General features: G+C 39.4%; 1 protein-coding gene across 1 annotated transcript; it reads right to left on the bottom strand.

Annotated features, from left to right (window-relative positions):
- Window positions 1-263: 263 nt before the first annotated feature.
- LOC140163100 (uncharacterized) lies at window positions 264-18,674 on the bottom strand. The gene is made up of 9 exons (XM_072186477.1): window positions 18,568-18,674; window positions 15,345-15,540; window positions 14,465-14,644; window positions 9,355-13,593; window positions 6,917-7,099; window positions 4,511-4,679; window positions 2,604-2,727; window positions 1,564-1,798; window positions 264-462 (listed from the first exon to the last, which is right to left on the bottom strand). Exons 2-9 carry the CDS (start codon window positions 15,460-15,462, stop codon window positions 272-274), a joined length of 5,439 nt encoding a protein of 1,812 aa, XP_072042578.1. The 5' UTR covers window positions 15,463-15,540; window positions 18,568-18,674; the 3' UTR covers window positions 264-271.
- Window positions 18,675-18,987: the final 313 nt, after the last annotated feature.

Here is an 18,987-nt window from a genome sequence, read left to right as displayed (position 1 = left end):
GTGGTGCCAGGATTTTTTTCGGGATGGGGGAGGGGGGGGGGACAAAGGGACAGGGGGAATCAACAATTTTTTCTCAAAACTGGCGCAAAAAGTAGATATTTTCATAATTTTGGGTTTTTACTTGGGGATACTGGGGGGATAAGAGTTCTGAGGGAGGGAGGGGGCATTTCCCCCACCCCCTGGTGCCGCCACTGCTGAAAGGCTGAAGAAGAAGCTCTGTAGCTATAAACAGTAAGTTATATACACAATCCTTGCCTTTGCAGCCATAACATCACATATCTGGTATATCAAATGTGACTTTTTTCCACTGCTTAAAAGTTCTTTTGGAGGCATCCGGAAGCTTGAAGAGAAAACTCTGTACTTTAAATCCATAGCCATTGTGTGTTATCTGGTTACCCTCAAGAAACAGGATGGCAACACCTAGTTGTTGCCCACAGCTGGGGTTGCCACATTTGAAGTTGCCTGTGAAGAAACATACAATGATTATCTCACTGATTCTATGCAACATTTCTTAAAGGTGGACTTTTGGTACAAACAAGAGGAAGAAAAAACAAACAATAATGAAGTGGACACTTTGAGTCTAAACTGGAGACTTCTTTGTCTAATTTAACAGGATTTAAATGGTTGGTGTCCAAAGGTGCAGACCATTTTTAGGGGGTGGGAACCTGACTAATAATAGACAAATCCGATTCCACACATTATTACACCTCAATGGCAGCCATTGAAGGAGGCCATCCCACCTGAAATGTGAAATGATGCAGGCTTTGCAGGAATTTTAAACTGTGTTCCATCAGTCACCTGTGTGACAAAAGGATGCTGAAAGTTTACAATGCAATAAAATAATAAAATTGATTTTGAAGCAGAGCTTTTCCACCCAATAGCATCAATAATGAGCAAAATAGCATCAATAATTGTAAAGATATGGATAATTTTATAAATGATACCTTGATATTTTTGCCAAATTGCTATTTTGAGTAATGGGCCAATTAGTTTTCTGCATTACACAGGATTATCATAGTTCTACTGATATTTATTGATTAAATAAACCTCTTTTTAGCAAGTACTTTCAAGGATTTGAAAGTCCACTTAGTCCCACAGTCAAACATGAATTAAGAATTCCAAAATTTTTATGGGAATGTCATCTTTAAAGGCCTATAACTCAAAAGCATGTCTGGCGACTTGTTCTAGGTTTTGTTGGAGCTGGTCACAAATGGCTTTAAAGTGTAATCTTCAACCTACCGATATTTTGTGTATCCCGGTACACCTGTGGGCTCCTGTATTTGACAATGCATACTTTGTGCTTAATATCATGATCCACACATGTATAATGGCATCCCTTCTTCCTCATATAGCTGCCACATGTGATGTGCATATTGGAACGTTATTGATGCGCACAGTAACAGAAAACAAATAATTTCTGCTATGAGCTGAACAAACTTTGGTATTGGTTCAGTGGTTCTTAAGATATAGCTCTTGATATTTTGAGAAAATATCCGCAAACTTGGACTTTTAGTTGAAGCCTTTGGCTATCATGAGAGCATTAAACTGTAACCTTTAACCTACCGATATTTTGTGTATCCCGGTACACCTGTGGGCTCCTGTATTTGACAATGCGTACTTTGTGTTTAATCTCAGGATCCACACATGTATAATGGCATCCCTTCTTCCTCATATAGCTGCCCCATGTGATGTGCATATTGCATTCCTTGCATAGGATATCCACTGCATCTGGTTGATGTATACCACGTTTGATTTTTGTCATTGTGTCTTTTTTCTCCATTTCTTCGTAGATTTCATCCTGTGGGAATAAAATACAGGACCTGTTAATAATTGTTTCCTAGGAATAAAATTTAAGATGTCAAGATAAATATTAACCTGCCAGAGTTGGAGGAGGTATTGAAAACTTTTATATACCATAATTGTTGTTTATCTAATATAAATATAAATACACTTAAACCACACATTTGAGAATCCATAATTAAACAAAAACATAATTGACATAAACATAATTGACAAGAACTTTCACATACAGCCTTGAGTTATTCATTGGGCAATGGGCATATTATACTTTGGGGACTACTGCAGTGTTGCCCTATCTGGCTTATTTTGGATGCTCTGAGTAAGACTTTATAATGATTTATTTATAGGATGTGCCACTATTTTTTTTCGTAAACAAAGTATAAAATACCACATAGTGGCATATCTATATGATACGCCACTATGTGATGAAACTTAGTGTGAACGCTGTCCCCACCATCAACAAAAAACATCAAGGCCGCGGGGACGGCAGGCCCGAGGCCGGAGACTCCCATACGACATTTACCATTTTCTTACTGCACGCCCAATTTTTAAATTAAAATTACTAATTAATTACTTCATTTTCAGCTTTGGTACTTGGTGTAATTGAAAAGATCGATATTTGCCAAAAATCACCATACCTCAATATGTGATGTACCCAACAATATTTTCTTATTATGTTCTTTACATTTGATGCATTATGGCTATACCACGTATCAAACAAAATATATCGGGTTTTTGCATCTGAACACTTCATATGGAACATGATGTAGTCTAATTTTAGGAGTCCCTGACCTGCACCATACCTGTCTTTTAGTGATATCCTGTATTCGTTTGTCATCCTGTAAGTCGTTCAGTTTCTGCATGGCCTCCTGCATGTTCACTACCTTCTGACGGTTCTCAAGTTCTCGAGATGCATTCTGTGAACCCCTGCAATGACAAAGAGACAGCGACAAGTGATACTATTGGTTATTTACTTTACAGACCAGTGAGGGGCCGGGGTCCTGAATTACCCCAAATCATGGACCGTCGGTACATGGCAGGTCATCGGTAACCCCTGGGTATCAATCTGTGTGTTTCTACTGAGGGCCAAATTCCGTGCCATGCCGTGCCGTGCCGGGTCATGGCGGGTAACAAGCCCAGTAGAAACGATCTGGGTAAGCGGTTGTCGTGTCATGCCGGGTCATGTGCTCGCCTTTCGTGATCCACCTCTTGAGGTGGATCATGCCGGGTCAAAGCGTGTAATCCGCACAGTAGAAACGAGCCGTGTGATCAGTTGCCGGGTCGAGGTCATGTGTGATGCAAAAATAACGCGATTTATTCTACTTGTACAGTATACAATGTAGGCCTATAATGTAGTAGGTTCCTTCTCTCTGATATTATATACACTGGCCACATTTGTTACTCGCATGAAGTAAAATGGATATGACTTTACTTTGTAGGCCTACTTCTTTATAGTTTATGAGTTGGTTATATTTTGGATGTAAATTAATTATCATAATAGACAATTACTAGATCCACTGGTAAATTAATGCAATGTGGATTAACGAAAACACTAAATTGTGATTGTAGGTCCTATGCCATGAGCTGCCATATGCCGGGCCATATGCGTAGACATTTAAATTTAGGATACAACCGTCATGCCATGCGCTTGCTGAAATCTGTTTCCGTACTTCCGGTTTACAGGGAAAAAATGCTGTGCATCGTGCGAGACACGGCTTTCTGGTCTCAGTAGAAACAAGCTGGGTAACGGTGGCCGGATTATGATCGGTATTTTGTGCCCGGAAAATAGTGGGTCAAAAAGCCGTACGCTCAGTATAAACACGCTGAATGTAGAGTTTTATGCACTTTACAACAAAAAATAGACATTAACCCTAACCCAACCAGATCTCACTAAAGCTAACTATTAAAACCATTGTGCGTGCATGCATTGCACCTGACTTGATGATGCAATCAGCCCAAGTCATATATACCCAGGGAATCGCTGTCCAGGGCAGTGTTACCTCTGTGGCTACAGGTCGGTGATCTTCTGTGTGGCATGCGAGGGGTCCCAGGTTCGAATCCCGGGAGTACCAAGTAACTTCTTTCTTCACCTTCTCTCCTTTTTTTATTTCTTCTTTCCCTTCCGATAGCAAACAAACCACAGGTAGGGTTGGGGTTAATTTGCATTTGTATTGCAGCACATTCCTGCTCTGGAAATATGAAATAGGTCTCACAGACTCCGCAATACTACCAGCTGCACAACTGACACACTGCTCTGCATACTAGCCATAAGCTTCACCATAAATCTGACTTTTAATATATTTTTTTCAAAATATCAAGAGTTATCTCAAGAACCACTGAATACTATACTAAGCCAGTTTGTACTCATTTTAATGCATTTGTCATGCTGATTCCAAATATGATCAAGAAAATGTATAATTCTGCAATTTTTTTAATTTTTATAGAAAATTGAAACATGTCGTCTGCATCCAGTCGACACCTGGATTTGACAATCCATAATAACAAAATTGGCCAAATCCTGTGATGTGTTTCTTCTTTTTGGCCTGATACAGTCCAAATTTAACTAAATTTTGGTCCATTTAAGATGGCTTTTTTGATGTTTTTGATGGCCAAATACACCATGGTATGCTATGTTTACTGTACATTTCAGAACTGTTCAAGTGTCAACTACATGCAATAGGTCAGCAGACAAACAAACAAGACAACTTACTGCTCCACAATGAGAAAGCATTCACTCTGCTCTGCCCTTGCTCTTCCCTTTGATTGCACTGTCCCGATTTCATTGCTAACAAAATTGTATCTGATCACAAAGTTACATGCTGGCATGTCCAATCCCTCCTGGGCTATGTCAGTTGCAACCAGTAAGTTGAAGGACTCGTCTGAAAGAAAGAAGTTGAGCATGGAAATCTTATCCAAAACTTTAACTTATTTTATTTACTCAATAAAGCATGGATGAAAACTAATAAAATAACTAAGCCTGAAAGTGTTTTAAAAAGTGTGATAAAAAGTTAGACAATTTTTACTGCCTAAGTTCAGAAATATCACATCCCTGATTAAGATTGGTCCTAGAAATTCCACTCCCATATTTTGATACACATTATCATATCTGCATATTTTTGTGCGCTTCATACATATTTTGAATACATTTAACATTTTTGGGGCAGTTTTAGCTTTAAAATGGCAAATTTTGCCCAGAAAAACATTTTCACTGTCAGTGACACCCAGTTTTTAGCAGTCCCACACTGAAGTCCTCCATTTTCTTGGAAGACCACACTGAATGACCCCTTTGTCATGCTCCTTAATCAGCCCTTAAAACAGATCCTAAATGACATAACTGTACACATTTAATACCTTAAATGGTATAACATCACTTTTGAATTATCAATTGCAAAATGGAGACCCAAGTGTTTGTAAATCGAAAATGGACCCCAAATTGTCCAAAAAGGTTGACAACCCTGCATGCTCAAAATCCAATTTTACAAGTAAACAGTTTTTATTATAGTGACCCCATGATAGAAATCTATACAAATCATGATTCTCAGTGGATTAGAATAGGTTGGCAAAATAGCATTGGTCTCATCATATTGGGCCATTTCAGTTAAATTCCATACACCCCCTATGAAAGACATAATCTATTTTCCACACAGGGAGTGTGAATTTCAAATGCAATTACCAGAATGGGTCACTCACTCTATTTGAAATCTACACCTGGGAGATTAAGGTCATGTCTTCCATGGGGGGTCTTGGGTGTATGGATTTTAACTAAACTGCTCAAATAAAGAAAGTCCGCAGTCATGTAACTCGTCCTACTTCAAAACCTGACCTTGTTATGGCACTTTGATTGATACGGTCGTGTGCAGGATCTTGTTAGCTCTAGTTTGATACCAAATTTACTACCAAACACTCAACAGTAACAAGGATTGATACCAGTTTATGGCATTTGGTGCATTTTCAAAAGTTGCAAATCAAAACGATACACGCGGTCGAAATTGCTTAGCGTGGCAATGTGGTCAAGCTTGTTTGCCCACGATGAACCCATGTCGACTATCCGAAGTGCGCGCTTTATTCAATTGTTAATTTAAAACGCATGGATTGTTACAGTGCTTTACTGATGAATACTAGGGCACGATGCGATCGATATGACCAAGCGGTAGTTTCGGGCTATGTTAATGGTCGTACTCTGCCATTCACCTACAGATCCGCGTGCTCCTTTTTTAATTTGCAACTTTTGAAAATGCACCAAATTTCATATACAGGTATCAATCTCTGTGAATTTAGAGTTTTGGGTACCAAATTTGGTATCAAATTGGAGCTAACAAGATTCTGCACACGACTTTATTAATCAAATTGTCATAACAATATCAGGTTTTGATGTAGAACGGGTTACATGACTGCGGACTTTCTTTATTTGAGCAGTTTAGAATAGCCCAATTGGTGTGTGTAAATGGACAATTCCCTGCTGCAGATCCAGGAGTTACGCTATACTTTGCCTTTCCTATGACTAGTTCTTTTTTGACTCCTGTCATGAAGTTATGTGCGTGTCACCTAAATCGGATTGAGGTCACACAGCATGGTAGACTTCTCATTATCTGGGTCTCTTTTGTTGGGTGATTGGAAGGTAAAAGTTCATGTCTGAATTCACAGTTTGCAGTGCCCATCTCTCTTACGAAGTAACTTGGTGCAAGACTCCTCCATCTATAATGCTGCTGTGGGGATCCGCAACTCCTGCGCAATTTACCTCCCCAGCATAAGCAAGCTGATACCTATTTACAACTTGGTGAAAAGACTCAAGTATTAAGTACCTTGCCAAAGAACACAACATGTTAGCCATGATGTGACTCGAACCCTTGACCCTAAGATTACGCGTCTGATCACTTAACCGCTAAGCCACTAGCTGTGCTCCTTATTGGATGATCAACAAGAATCAATATTGACAAAATAGGACAACTATAATACGGAACAAACCAAAAGTTTGATGAAGTCCTACAAACGATAGTGCTTTTGTTAGAAAACTCTCCCTCCCTGAAAATTCCAACCCTAAAGATCAACTTTGACCGATACTTTTGGTTTGTTCCCTATTAAGAGTAGATCAAACCAATTGATAACAATATTTTACCTTTCCTGAATAGGTCCAGTGCTTGTTTCTGTTGGCTCTCTGTCATGAAGAAGTTATCCGTTTCCCCCTGTCCTACCAGTCGGATTGGCTTCACACGACACGGTAGACCATGCAATATCCGTGTCTCTTTGATGAAGTTCTCTAGGGCCATGGTGCCTAGTCGCATCCTGGTCAACACAATACCTGAAATTATACAATGTAGAGCTTTATTAGGTTTCCAAGTCTTTATATTTAAATTGCATTAAATTGATGATGTCACTGAGAAAAGAAAATGAAATCAACATAAACTTTTACAACACTAATAAGTCAGTGGCATAGCCAGGGGGAAGGGGGTGGGGATCATGATGCTGCTGCCCTGTAAGATTTTTGCCTTTTAGCCCCGGGGAAGGGTTCTCAGTACAAATGACCAGATGGGGACGTGCCGCAAACATGGGTAGCATTTTCAGCCTTCTGGTATATCAATGACCCCCTTTTCAAAGCCTATTTTGGTATATGAATGGGTCCTTTTTTCAAAATTTTCTCAATTTTTTCGGAAAACAGCCCAATTTTTCCTTAATCTAGCCAAAATTTTCAAAATGTTTCCAAAATTTTGGAAAAATTTGTAAAAACTAAGACAATTTTGGTTAAATTCGGCCGAAAATTTCGACTTTTGGTATACCGGTATCAATGGGTCCAAATTTCTTGAAAAATTGGTATATTTATGGGTCCACTTCCAAAATCTCAGCGGCACGTCCCTACCAAAACCAAACTTGAGTACCCTCGGCTTTTAGCCCCCCTCTTGAGACTTGAATTGTCACCATTGTCCTCCCCTCTAAAGAGCCATGGCTACACCACTGTTCAAAATTAATACTTTCTTTCCTTACACAACACAGAATGCAAGTCATTTTGGACATCTACAATGATTTTGACAATGGACTACACATATGTCCTCCCATACATTGCCCTCTAATTTCTTCAAAAATCATGTGATGATCCTGCTAAAAAATCCTGCTGTAGTTAAGCTGCTAAGTTGCCAAATTTGGTACAATTGTGCACTTTGTGATAAAAGCATGGGAAAGTGCACAATGATTCAGCATAGCAGCTGTACTACTGTTATATTGTTGACATTTCTAGATGTCTCTGAGTTCATATCAATTGATATACTGGCTACAATCTTGAATGTAGGTGGTTTGGTCTCAATCTCGATGCACACAAATTGACTCTCATATGACTTTCCAGGAGTCATTTACAGCACCTTCATCAGCATACATTGACTCTCATGACATTTACAGCACCACCATCAGTATGTTAAAGTCTTTTGTTAATCCAAAACATCTGGGACAAAATTTGGAGGGGTAAGTGCAAGAATGTCATACCTGCATTCTATATTGCACAGCGTCATCATCCCTATATCTTTGTGTCAAAAATTGCCGTAATAGTATGGCGAATCCTCTCGTTTTTCAAAAGCTACGCATGGCGATTTTGTTTGAGATAGGCCGAGCGACTCAGGCTAAGCATACCATATGCACACGATATGAGATACCACATAACCTGCAACAAAGTTTCTATTCTATGTTTTTACGATTTGCGCATGATTAAGTACCCCATATGATATTGCCATTACAAGAAAATTTGATTTTTGTCAGGTAAACCCCAGGTTTTGTTTCCAATACACTAACTGGAAATGCAATACACTATAGCGGGGATTGCTGTTTGCTGTGGATATATTTTACTGCATTTTATCCATAACGAAAAATTGTGATATATTAAACTGTTTGAGAATTACAATTATATAAAGGAACACGTGTACAGAATATTAAAGCACAAGTCTATACAATGTACTATATCAACACACTATACCACTTTCTTTATCTGCGTCAATAATAGAATATTGATTTCAATCAAATTGAATACAATCAATACATCTCTCCATTTTGAGTTTGTACTTCACCACTGAGCGATCTAGCGATCGATTTCTAGCTAATCAGATGGGACTCCTTTTCTTGCATTCGGTGAAATACCAATCGCCCGTCGCTCACCAACAGAGTATTAAGTTTATATTTATAATATGAAGAGCTTAGTTTCAAAACCCTTACAACCACATGCCGAATTTTGAGAACACAAAAAAAAATCATCAAAAAATTCATTGATATAAGGGAGTTTTCAACAAAATCAGTTTTTGGTGGGATGCTTGGGTAGGATGAGCATCCCACCAAACACTGCTTTTGTTGCAAACCCCATATATCAGTGATTTTTTGATGATTTTTTGATGTGTTCTCAAAATTCGGCAAGTGGACGTAAGGGGTTTTGAAACTAAGCTCTTCATATAGGGTGTCAACACTGTGTATTGTACACAATCTAAAATATGACACCTGGCAGCTATTGCAGATTATGGCCTTCTTGTATTAACCCCTCAATTTGGTGAGTGCTGAAGAATTTTATATCTAATATAATCATACCTTTGGAATGAGGCTTCTCTGTGAACTTCTGCTTCAGTAGTTGAGCCAATTTCAGCAACTTAGGATTATGGGAATCAGACTCCTCCATTGAGATCCTTTTCATCTCCTCCCGATCCGCCCGGAAAGATTCTCGGCAAAGATCTTCAATTGGTTCTAGATTGTGACCTACATAGCGATTTTTCATGAAGTTCTCCAAATGTATGAAAGCGTCAACCGCTCGCAGATCTTCATACAACAAAAGGGCCCTGTTATATTCGAACAGATACAAGCATGCCAAAATACGATTCTGATCCGAATTGACTTCTGCCTCTTGTCTCGTGTTCACCACCCACTGTTCGTATTTCTGAGTTGCATGTGACGGAGTCTCCGTCCACAGCTGCGATTCAATCATTGTCATGATATTGCATATGATATCCCATAAATCGCGTTTTGCTTCATGACGTCCTAAGCAGTAAAGAATTATATCCTGCTCTGGAGAGTTTACATGGCGGTCTAGTTCATCTTTATGTTCGTGAACTTGAATGACATTCTTAGCATCCATATTACTGCATAGAGTTAGCACATGTCGAAATGCGTCTTTGCCGTGTCCCACTCCGAGAGATGCACTAAGCCCGATAATCTGCGGAAGATACGGTCCGGACTTACCCACCTCTCTTCGCGCATCTAACTTCAACTTCTTTTCTTTCAAATATCTTTTCATAACCTCATTATACGGATGATCTTGCGTCGTATGATGACACTCATCAAAGATAATCAAAGATATATCCTGTAGATGCAAGTCTGGCATTGGCGTCTTCCGCAATGCATTCACAAGTATTTGTGCCGTCACCATCACAACGGCATAATCAGGCTCAAAGAACACCGCCCTCAACTGTTCAGTTTCCCCAATCGTGCCAACTGTACCTGCAGGAAAGGTCTCGTTGAAGGATGCTGTCTGCTGTTGTGTCAAATGCCTGATGTTGACAATAAAAAGTGCTTTGAATCCATTCCCTCTAGCTTTTGCTTGTTCATACAAATGAAGACATATTGAAGCTGCTGTCAGTGTCTTCCCACTACCAGTCGGAGCGCATATTATATAATTATCTCCCGTCTTAGCAGGTGCGGCCAATTCTTCCTGGTATTTTCTTAAAGATTTTTTTCCAAAATGTAACAAATCTTCACCAGCTTCAACCTCGTAACTTTTTGGCGCCAATTTACTTTTCGTCGATTTTGAATCATGCTGAGCGATACTATCGGCTGCTCTACGCTTGATTTCATCCAGACTCTTACTCTTCCTAGGGCTAGGTTGCTTTTGTTGTTGTTGATATGCGTATGATGACTGAGCCCCATGAGATGACTTGGGCAACACAAGTGCCGAATCCCCAACATCAGTATCCCTAACACTGCGATATTCTTCTCTCCTATACTGTACATTAGCACCTGTGCGACTTGGAGACAAAGCAGGGACATTTTTCTTTCTTACATCATAATTGGCACCCAGATTGTAATGGGATCTTCCACTTTGTGCAACATGCATGCCTTGAGTGTGGGTTGGTTCGGATCCTGATGGGTCAAGTGTGCTGCTTGACATTTTGTGATCTAATGGTGTGCTAATCATATTAGTTCCATAATTCTGCACTTTTGGATTACTTCCTAGGTGTTGTGTATGCTGTTGATGTGTTAGTTGTTGGTATGGATGCTGCAAACTTTGTTCTGGAGTTTGATAACCAGTCATCAAAGAATTTGGTGATCTTTCTCTAGAATAGGACATCATGTTATCGGATGATGATCTGTGGTACATTGTCCCAGGTGCATCTCGTGAGTAGTTGCTGTACTCTACTTGAGATGTGGCATCTTCCAAAGAGGATCTCTGATGCGGTTGTCTCACTGATATATTATGCTCTGTTCCAGGTGCATGATGTGGCATTTTTGGTTTAGCTCCATAACTGGAATCAGAAGCCCTTAGTGGTAGATTTTGTGAACTTTGAGATTGATTGGACCGAGCACTAGTTGGAACAGATTCATGGTGGTGGGTTCGGTTCCCGTCATGGCTGACAGCTTGTGACATATACGGAGAGTTTGAATTATACGAGGTAAGAGATGGACTATGTTGGACTTGCTGACCCATCTGCGGTGGAAGAACCGCCTTATTCTTGATTTCGGTAGATGAAGGTAGCATTGGATTATCAACATATGTGCTACTTCCTGGAACTGTGTTATGTCCAAGAAGAACATTCATGACTTGGTTAGATGCAGATGGCTTTGCTTCAGTTATACGAGCACCTCTTGGGTTTATGCTATGTCCAGGATATCCAACAGGAGAGAGGTTTCCAGATGGAGGATTAGGGGCAAAGATATCAAACACAGCTTTGTCTCTAGCAGCAGGATCAAGTGGAAATACAGAGGTTAATGACAAACTAGAATGCTGCAAGTCTCCTGCAGATGAACACGTACCATCTCTCTCTAAAGATCTATGGCTCCCATCCTTCATAGGGGTGATATTAGCACCAGAGAAGCCAGGTGGCACAGCAGAGCTGCTTCTTTCTAGTCCAAGATGCTTGTCACCTGGTGCCGGTGAAGACCATAGGCTTTCAATACTGGACAACTTCTGACTAGTACATGCAGCATTCATAGATATTGTATTCCCATCCTTTCTAGCTTTGATAGATGTTGTATTTCCTTCATCTTCATCAGGAGCGTCTGTTTCAAGATCATCTGATGGCAAAATGGTTTCTTTGATGACCTGTTCACGTTGTATCACTCCTTGTCCTTGCTGATTGTCCAGGTTCAGCTTCCCCATTTGCTCTTCCAAATTCTGATCCATTTTTCCTGCCGAACCAATTCCGGAAGATTGACCTGTGGAATCTGGTGTACCTTGCTTCTTTGGACTCTTGCGATCTTTCATACCATCTGTAGTTGTTGTTGTGCTTCCCCTTGAAGTTTTCTGTTCTGCAAATGCTGATGATTGCTTTGTGGTAGGATCCACTTTGTCAGGATGAGGAACTCCAGTCGCATGAAGTCTTGGAGCATTTCCTGCAACTGCTTCTTTGTTAAGCGATTCCCCGTCATCAGGTACTTGTGAAGGGTCAGGTAAAGAATCTGATGGTGGTTCAATAGTAGGACCTAGATTGCTGGAGCTAGGGTGTGGCATTCCATCTAACAAATCAGCTGTCCTGGATGTTGATCCTGTCAATGGTACCTCAACAGATCTTAGAGTTCTGAAACCAAATGATCCTGGATGTGAATATTCTTGTTGATTTACTACCTGTTGCAGTTGGGGCACCTTTGCACTAGGTGCTGATGGTGAGGCACCTTGATGTTGTACATCAGGAGACTTTCCACATGTACTGCTTTGTGCTTGTGTCCTCTGCTTAACTGGATTTGAATGTTCTCCAGTTACTTTATTTGAGGAAGATTGCAAGTCTGCTGGAGATGCATTTGAAGAGTTGTCTGCAGTATGAGGTGATGGTGCTTGTGCTTGAGTTGGCTGAGGTTTGGCTTTCACAGGATCTTCTGAGAACGCCAGCTTTCTTTGTTGGTAGTTGGGCATTTGTTGACTATCAGGCACTTTCTGTGTTGATGAAATCACTTTGGCACCTGCTAGGGGCTGCGACTTATGAGTAGGCACTTTCATTTCTTGTTTTGTGCTTTTTGGTGTCGGCATCATAGCATTGTGTAATTGCAGGTTATGGAGATTTTGAGAAGCTGGTTTGTTTGAATGGCTTGACCTTTGACCTGACAATTGTCTAGAGTATCTAGATCCATGATAAGAATGTGATTGACTCGAGACTTGATTTGAGGCCTGTGATCCATCTGGACTAGGTGAAGAACTAGACCCAGGACCGGGATAAAGACTATCACCAGGTGCAGCAGTATGACTCGAGTTTTGATCTGATAGATAACTAGACTTGGATCCAGGTGGTCTGTGACTTTGATTCGGAGGTCCAGATGCTGTGTGTGTACTGGCGTCTGGCGGTATTTGATGGATTTTACGCTTAACAGAGCCATCATCATACTTGGCAGTGGGTGGTGTAGAGGCAGCATTATATTTAGGCGTAGGTGGTGTGGATGAATTTGGAGTTGATGTGGCCTGTGGTTGTGGAGAATTAGAACCACTAACATTTGGTGTTTGTAGATGGCTTTGACTGACATACCCTGGATCTGGAGAGATTGGGCTGGCACCAACAGATGTATTCCCTGGTGATGATATAGAAGAATTCCTGGAAGAGTCACTATCACTGGGAGTCATGGATGTGTCCACTGAAGAGGAATCAGAAAAAGGAAACATGGAAGCATATTACTGACATTCATAAAGAAATAGGCACAAGAAGGATATAATTATAATTAAAGACAGAATTAAAAAGACTAGTTTGTATCTGACATCCTCTGTCAATCAAACTCTGACATGGTTTATTACATATATGCAGGCCCATACGCAGGGCGGGGGATTTGGAAAAGTATACAAAAAGTCCCAACATTTCAGAATCAGGTTTTTTTATGCTTTTTTTGGACAAAAAAGGTCCAAATTTTGTCCACTTTTCACAAAATGCCCCCCCCCCCGGCAAAAAGTCCACTTTTTCAAAATCAGCTCCCCCCAAATGAAATCCTGCATACGGGCCTGTACATATGTATGAGTGTCATGATCATTGAGTGTCTGAATGCAGCAGTAAACAGTGTGCCATATGGTTAATTTTGCACCTTCAAACATACAAACCCTCTCAAAAGTTAGGTCTAAAGTGATAGGAAACTTTTTTTTCCTGAAAGCACCATAGCAACATTGCCTTGAAAAGTTTCTTTTTGCCTTAAAGAGCTATATATAAATGCTAACATTTATTTATACGATGTAACATGTTAGCATTCTCAGTGAACTGTGTACACATGTCCATTAAATTTCACATGATGAGACTGCATTGGCAATGAGCTGTGGGCATGCATTGGCCACTATTATGTACGGTACTTGGTTTGTTTGGTTAGTGGGCCAAATGCAATAAGAGACCAATATCTCAATGGACCAGCAAAGATTAGGGTTAGGATTTAGGGTAAGAATATCTTCAGGTTTAGGGTTCAGGTTCATATTAGAATCCTTATTAGCTAGGAGTACTGAAGTATAAACCAAAATTATTGTTCTAACCTGCTGATAGTAATTGTTTGAAGCGCTTAATCAGAGCTTTCTGGCCGATTTCATCTAACAAAAACCCAAGAAGATAGTAATTCTCCTCCGAGATATCACCCCGTTTCATCAGCAGCATGAAGACATCTCGGCCGGCTTTCATTGGCTCCAATTCAGCAAATCCAGGTTTATCTGGCAAACCTGCAATATAGGATACAAATAATTTTAAGTTTAGCTTTTTTGACTAGCTCTCAATTTCAATCCCGGAAAACTCTAAACAAGCATACACACTCACTTGCTAGCTTTGTCTCCCTGGTGGTCCCACTCCAGTTGGTACTTCTGGGGCGCCATAACTTAAATTTTGGTAGGGGTGTGCAGCACGGAGTACTGAACTTTGGGAACTGACTTCAACTGAGAACTGATTTTCAGGCAAAATAGGGGCTTCTAAACTGGGGGGTTAATGAATTAAAATTGGGCCAAAGTAGGTTGTGGAGCTATATAAATTCCAAATGTTTCCATATTTGTGATGCGATCAAGCTATTAAAATGAGTCTGATGTCGATCAAATTCAAAATGCAGTTTTCAATTTCATTACATGAGCCATTTTCATAGCTGTATTTTGCTGGAAACCCCATCATAATTAGATGTACAGTTACAGGGATATGGCCATTTTAGCATTGCTCAGAACAATAGAGTATAAAGGAAGTTGAATACTATCATCGGCTAAATCACAATAAAAATTGTGGGAGTTTTACTCAAGGTGAGGTTAAATAACTGGAGCATGATTCCCAAATCTGGTTCTTCTGAACTTCTCCCACTTATTAACTCCGGACCGGAAGAGCTATTCTAGTCCTGTGAGACTACCATCGGAACGGTAGCGACTTCTTTTTTCATTCTCTAACCTGCAATAAGGAACTTCATTTCTTCTACTTCTGATTCGCTGAGCTGCTTGCTGATTTGTAGGAGTGCTCTACGGAATTGCATTCCACGTGTTATTTGGTCGCCGTTACCTGAAGCCATAATTACTTTCTTCTTCACTGAGCTTCACAGAATAGTATCAGTATTACAGATTTGCTCCATGAATTCAGATGCTTCAAGCTGTAAAAAGTTACATAAAAATATGATGTTACGCCATTGCCATTAACTTTCCACAACACAATGGGCTATTCCAGTTGAAATCCATACACCCCCTATGGAAGACATGACCTTCCACACAGGGAGTGTGAATTTCAAATGCGATTACCTGAATGGGTGACTCCATTTGAAATCTATAGAGCATCTGCGTGGGAGATCAAGGTCAAGCATTCGGCGGGGAGTGTATGGATTACAACTGGAATAAAACAATTTGAACTTTCAACAAAATGTTTAAAAAGACATAAGTACCGGTACACTGACTTTTTTCGCATATTTAAAACTAACTCCTACAATGAAAGGTTCTGTGATTCTGAGAGAGAAAAACCTTAGAACTTGGTAATTATTTGTCCCTCTGGACAAATTTCATGTATCTAAAATGAAATTTTTTCATAGTGATACAGTGCAATTATTTATTTTTACCATTACTTTAAAATAAAAATACCGATCACGCGACAAAGATAAATAAAATACATCAGCATGAAATACATTATTTACGAATTTTGAAATTTGAACACAATCTCAATGATTGAACATAAACACTTCAGTTTTCATCATATTTTGTTATGAAAATATAAATAAATGTATCAGTCTTTGACTGATCTGTAGACTCTTTGATAAAATGTGATTTACATAAAGAAATAAAAAGAATAATATCCCATTTAAATATTAGTTTTCACTGATCTCATTATCCCCTCTGCAAGTGAGGCAAAATTAAGAAAATTAACACAATGCGTGTATAGGGCGATTTCACAAAAGGTCATAAAAATCTACCTCCAGAAGACATTTATGCATGGAACAAGTACAAAGCAAATGAGTCAATCAATCCCCGCTAATCAATCACTTCAACTGGGAACTTCTTTTGTTGGACTTGGACCCCAGCCTACATGTAAGGCTTTAAAGGAAGTGTCCGGCAATCACAACATTATGTCTTATATGTTAGAAAAATTATTATCAAGCACGAATCAAATGGTTTTATTTAAAACAAACTCATATTAACTATAAAAACGAATAAAAACAACAATCTCTCAACACGCGATATTAAAAATTCCCGCGCCGAAATTTTCTAGAGCAATGACGTCATGGTTATTTGTGCTCATTTGTCATCAGGCTACATTGAATTATTAATTAGGACATCATTAATACTCATATCAGACTAATAGTGAAAAAATATTATCCGATTCCTGAAATATCGGGGTATCCACACCTGCGTACAAATGTAGGGTACTGTATTCAAGAAACCCCATATATATCACGCTCTAGTGGTTTACTGAGCTGATCAACCACCACAACGTATCAGCACAAAGCACTACTGGTACGTTCAGAGTACTCTAGTTGTCCATGTCCAACTTAGTTTTGTCAGCACAGACATCGACTGTTATCATACCGAAATTTTTTTTAACGGAACATGACTCTCCACTAAGTTGGACAATAAATAGCCCTGAAATACGTAGCAGAAGATCGTGATGGTCCCCATTATGTTTATCCGCACAGCATGCTTGGAGATTGGGAGCCAACATGACAAGTAATTGAATTTGTGTGGTGGTACTTGCTATCGGGGAAATGTACGTCACAAATCCCACCGTAGGCGTAGCGAGATAGACACCCATTATGATAAAGGACGGGACGGTGGGATGTTTCTCACTAGTAATAGTACGCATATAGCCCGAGGTAATCACACCTCCCGTCACTACGATTTCTTAGGCAAGGAAGGAACCAATAGGGCCATGATCATCGTGATGATGTGTCGGGATAGTACTCATGTAAACACATCAAAAGAAATAAGTCCTCCTCTGAACATGTCATCATAACATTGTAAGGTTTCGGTTTGTACCAATAAAACTAACTTTGAAATAATTATATGACTGTTTACTAAGTGCTGTGTGATAATGAGAGATTTCCATGACTTCAGGGCTGAAACAGCCTAAATTGAAGGCAAAAGCTGCCCTTTTCAAAAGTCACAAAGTAGGTCTATGTTTGTCACAAACGTTGATTCATGGCTAAAAGGAAAACCCATGTGTTTGAGTGCAGTTTAAAATCCTCACCAAGTGAACATTTACTGTAATGTGTATCGATTCTTGATCATTCAGCCATGCAAATCCTATTGGTGCAGAGTTCAGCACAGTGAGTTGTAAGATGGCCAGTTCCATTCCTTGTCCCAATACACCTTGTAGTTAATAAGCATCTATAGGCCTACTTTGTAGGTATGAGAGGGAAACCTCAGTTAACACATTTGCTAGTCAGTCAAAATGGCCTAAACCAGCAATGTATATTTACATTGAAATTTAAAAGAACCGCTACTAGCTCAAGGAAACCTACATTTGTTGTCTATACTTCACTTGACCCAAATATATGATTTTTTTTGGTGATGAGACACTCGCACATGGAATTTTAGAGGATTTTGATAGCAGTTCCATTAAAAAAAAGCTGCTATCGCCATGAGACTAAGATCTAGAAACACCCCATAATGCTGTTTTGGGGAATTTTGCTAGCAGAAATACCAGAATCTTTTTGATGAAAGTCAATCTTTGACTTGTAAGATGTAACTTAATTGCTACGGAAAGTGCTATGACAAAAAGGTTTTCAGTTTTGGCTTTCTTTACCCAAGGGCTTTAATTTGATATATAAAATGATGCAGTTTGATGGCAAATTTGAATTCACCTGGCATTCCTATACTTTGTAACTTTTGGAAAGGGCAGTTTTTGTCTTCAATTTGGGTTCATACAGCCATGAAGTCATGGACATCTTTCATTTTCACAAAACACTTAGGCCTAGTAAACAATCATATAATTATTTCTAAGAAAGTTTTATTGGTACAAAGTTTTACTTTACGATCTTATGACGAAATTTTCAGAGGGGGACTTATTTCTTTTGATGTGTTTACTAAATACAATCAATATCAGTAATCACAATGTTATAAACTTAAGTTTACACATGTTTAAGCTTGAATCATGAAATCCTGAAAAATTGCACTTATCATGTGCACCAACTTACCAGTGATTCATCGTGAGGAGATCAAAGCCTTCTCAGTCTTGAGCACACACGTACCCTGGACACGAACATTAAATTGCTGTTTTAGTTAACATTCTGGATACTTCTCATCGCTATAAACTTTCCTGTCCAGACATTTTCACGATCATGTCATGTAAGTTGACCTGAATTAGTGTTGGGCGGTTTGTCAACTAAGAATCGGCTGGGAACCAATCAATTCAATTTAGCTATCTCACGTATATGATAATTTCCTCGCTCTATTTCCACTAAACAATCCCTTTTCAAATAAATATATATTTTTTGACTCTATTTTCTATGAAATTGTTCAGTTAAAATTAATTTTAAACTGAAGTTTTTTTACCGGTACACACGGAATAGGCCAGATAGCGCCCATCACTACTGAGTCATCTTGCATCATTTGGG

This window comes from Amphiura filiformis, chromosome 10, assembly GCF_039555335.1.
Source record: "Amphiura filiformis chromosome 10, Afil_fr2py, whole genome shotgun sequence".
Classification (NCBI taxonomy): Eukaryota; Metazoa; Echinodermata; class Ophiuroidea; order Amphilepidida; family Amphiuridae; genus Amphiura; species Amphiura filiformis.
The sequence above is the reverse complement of the archived record's forward strand: the minus strand, read 5'-3'. Positions and strand labels throughout refer to the sequence as shown.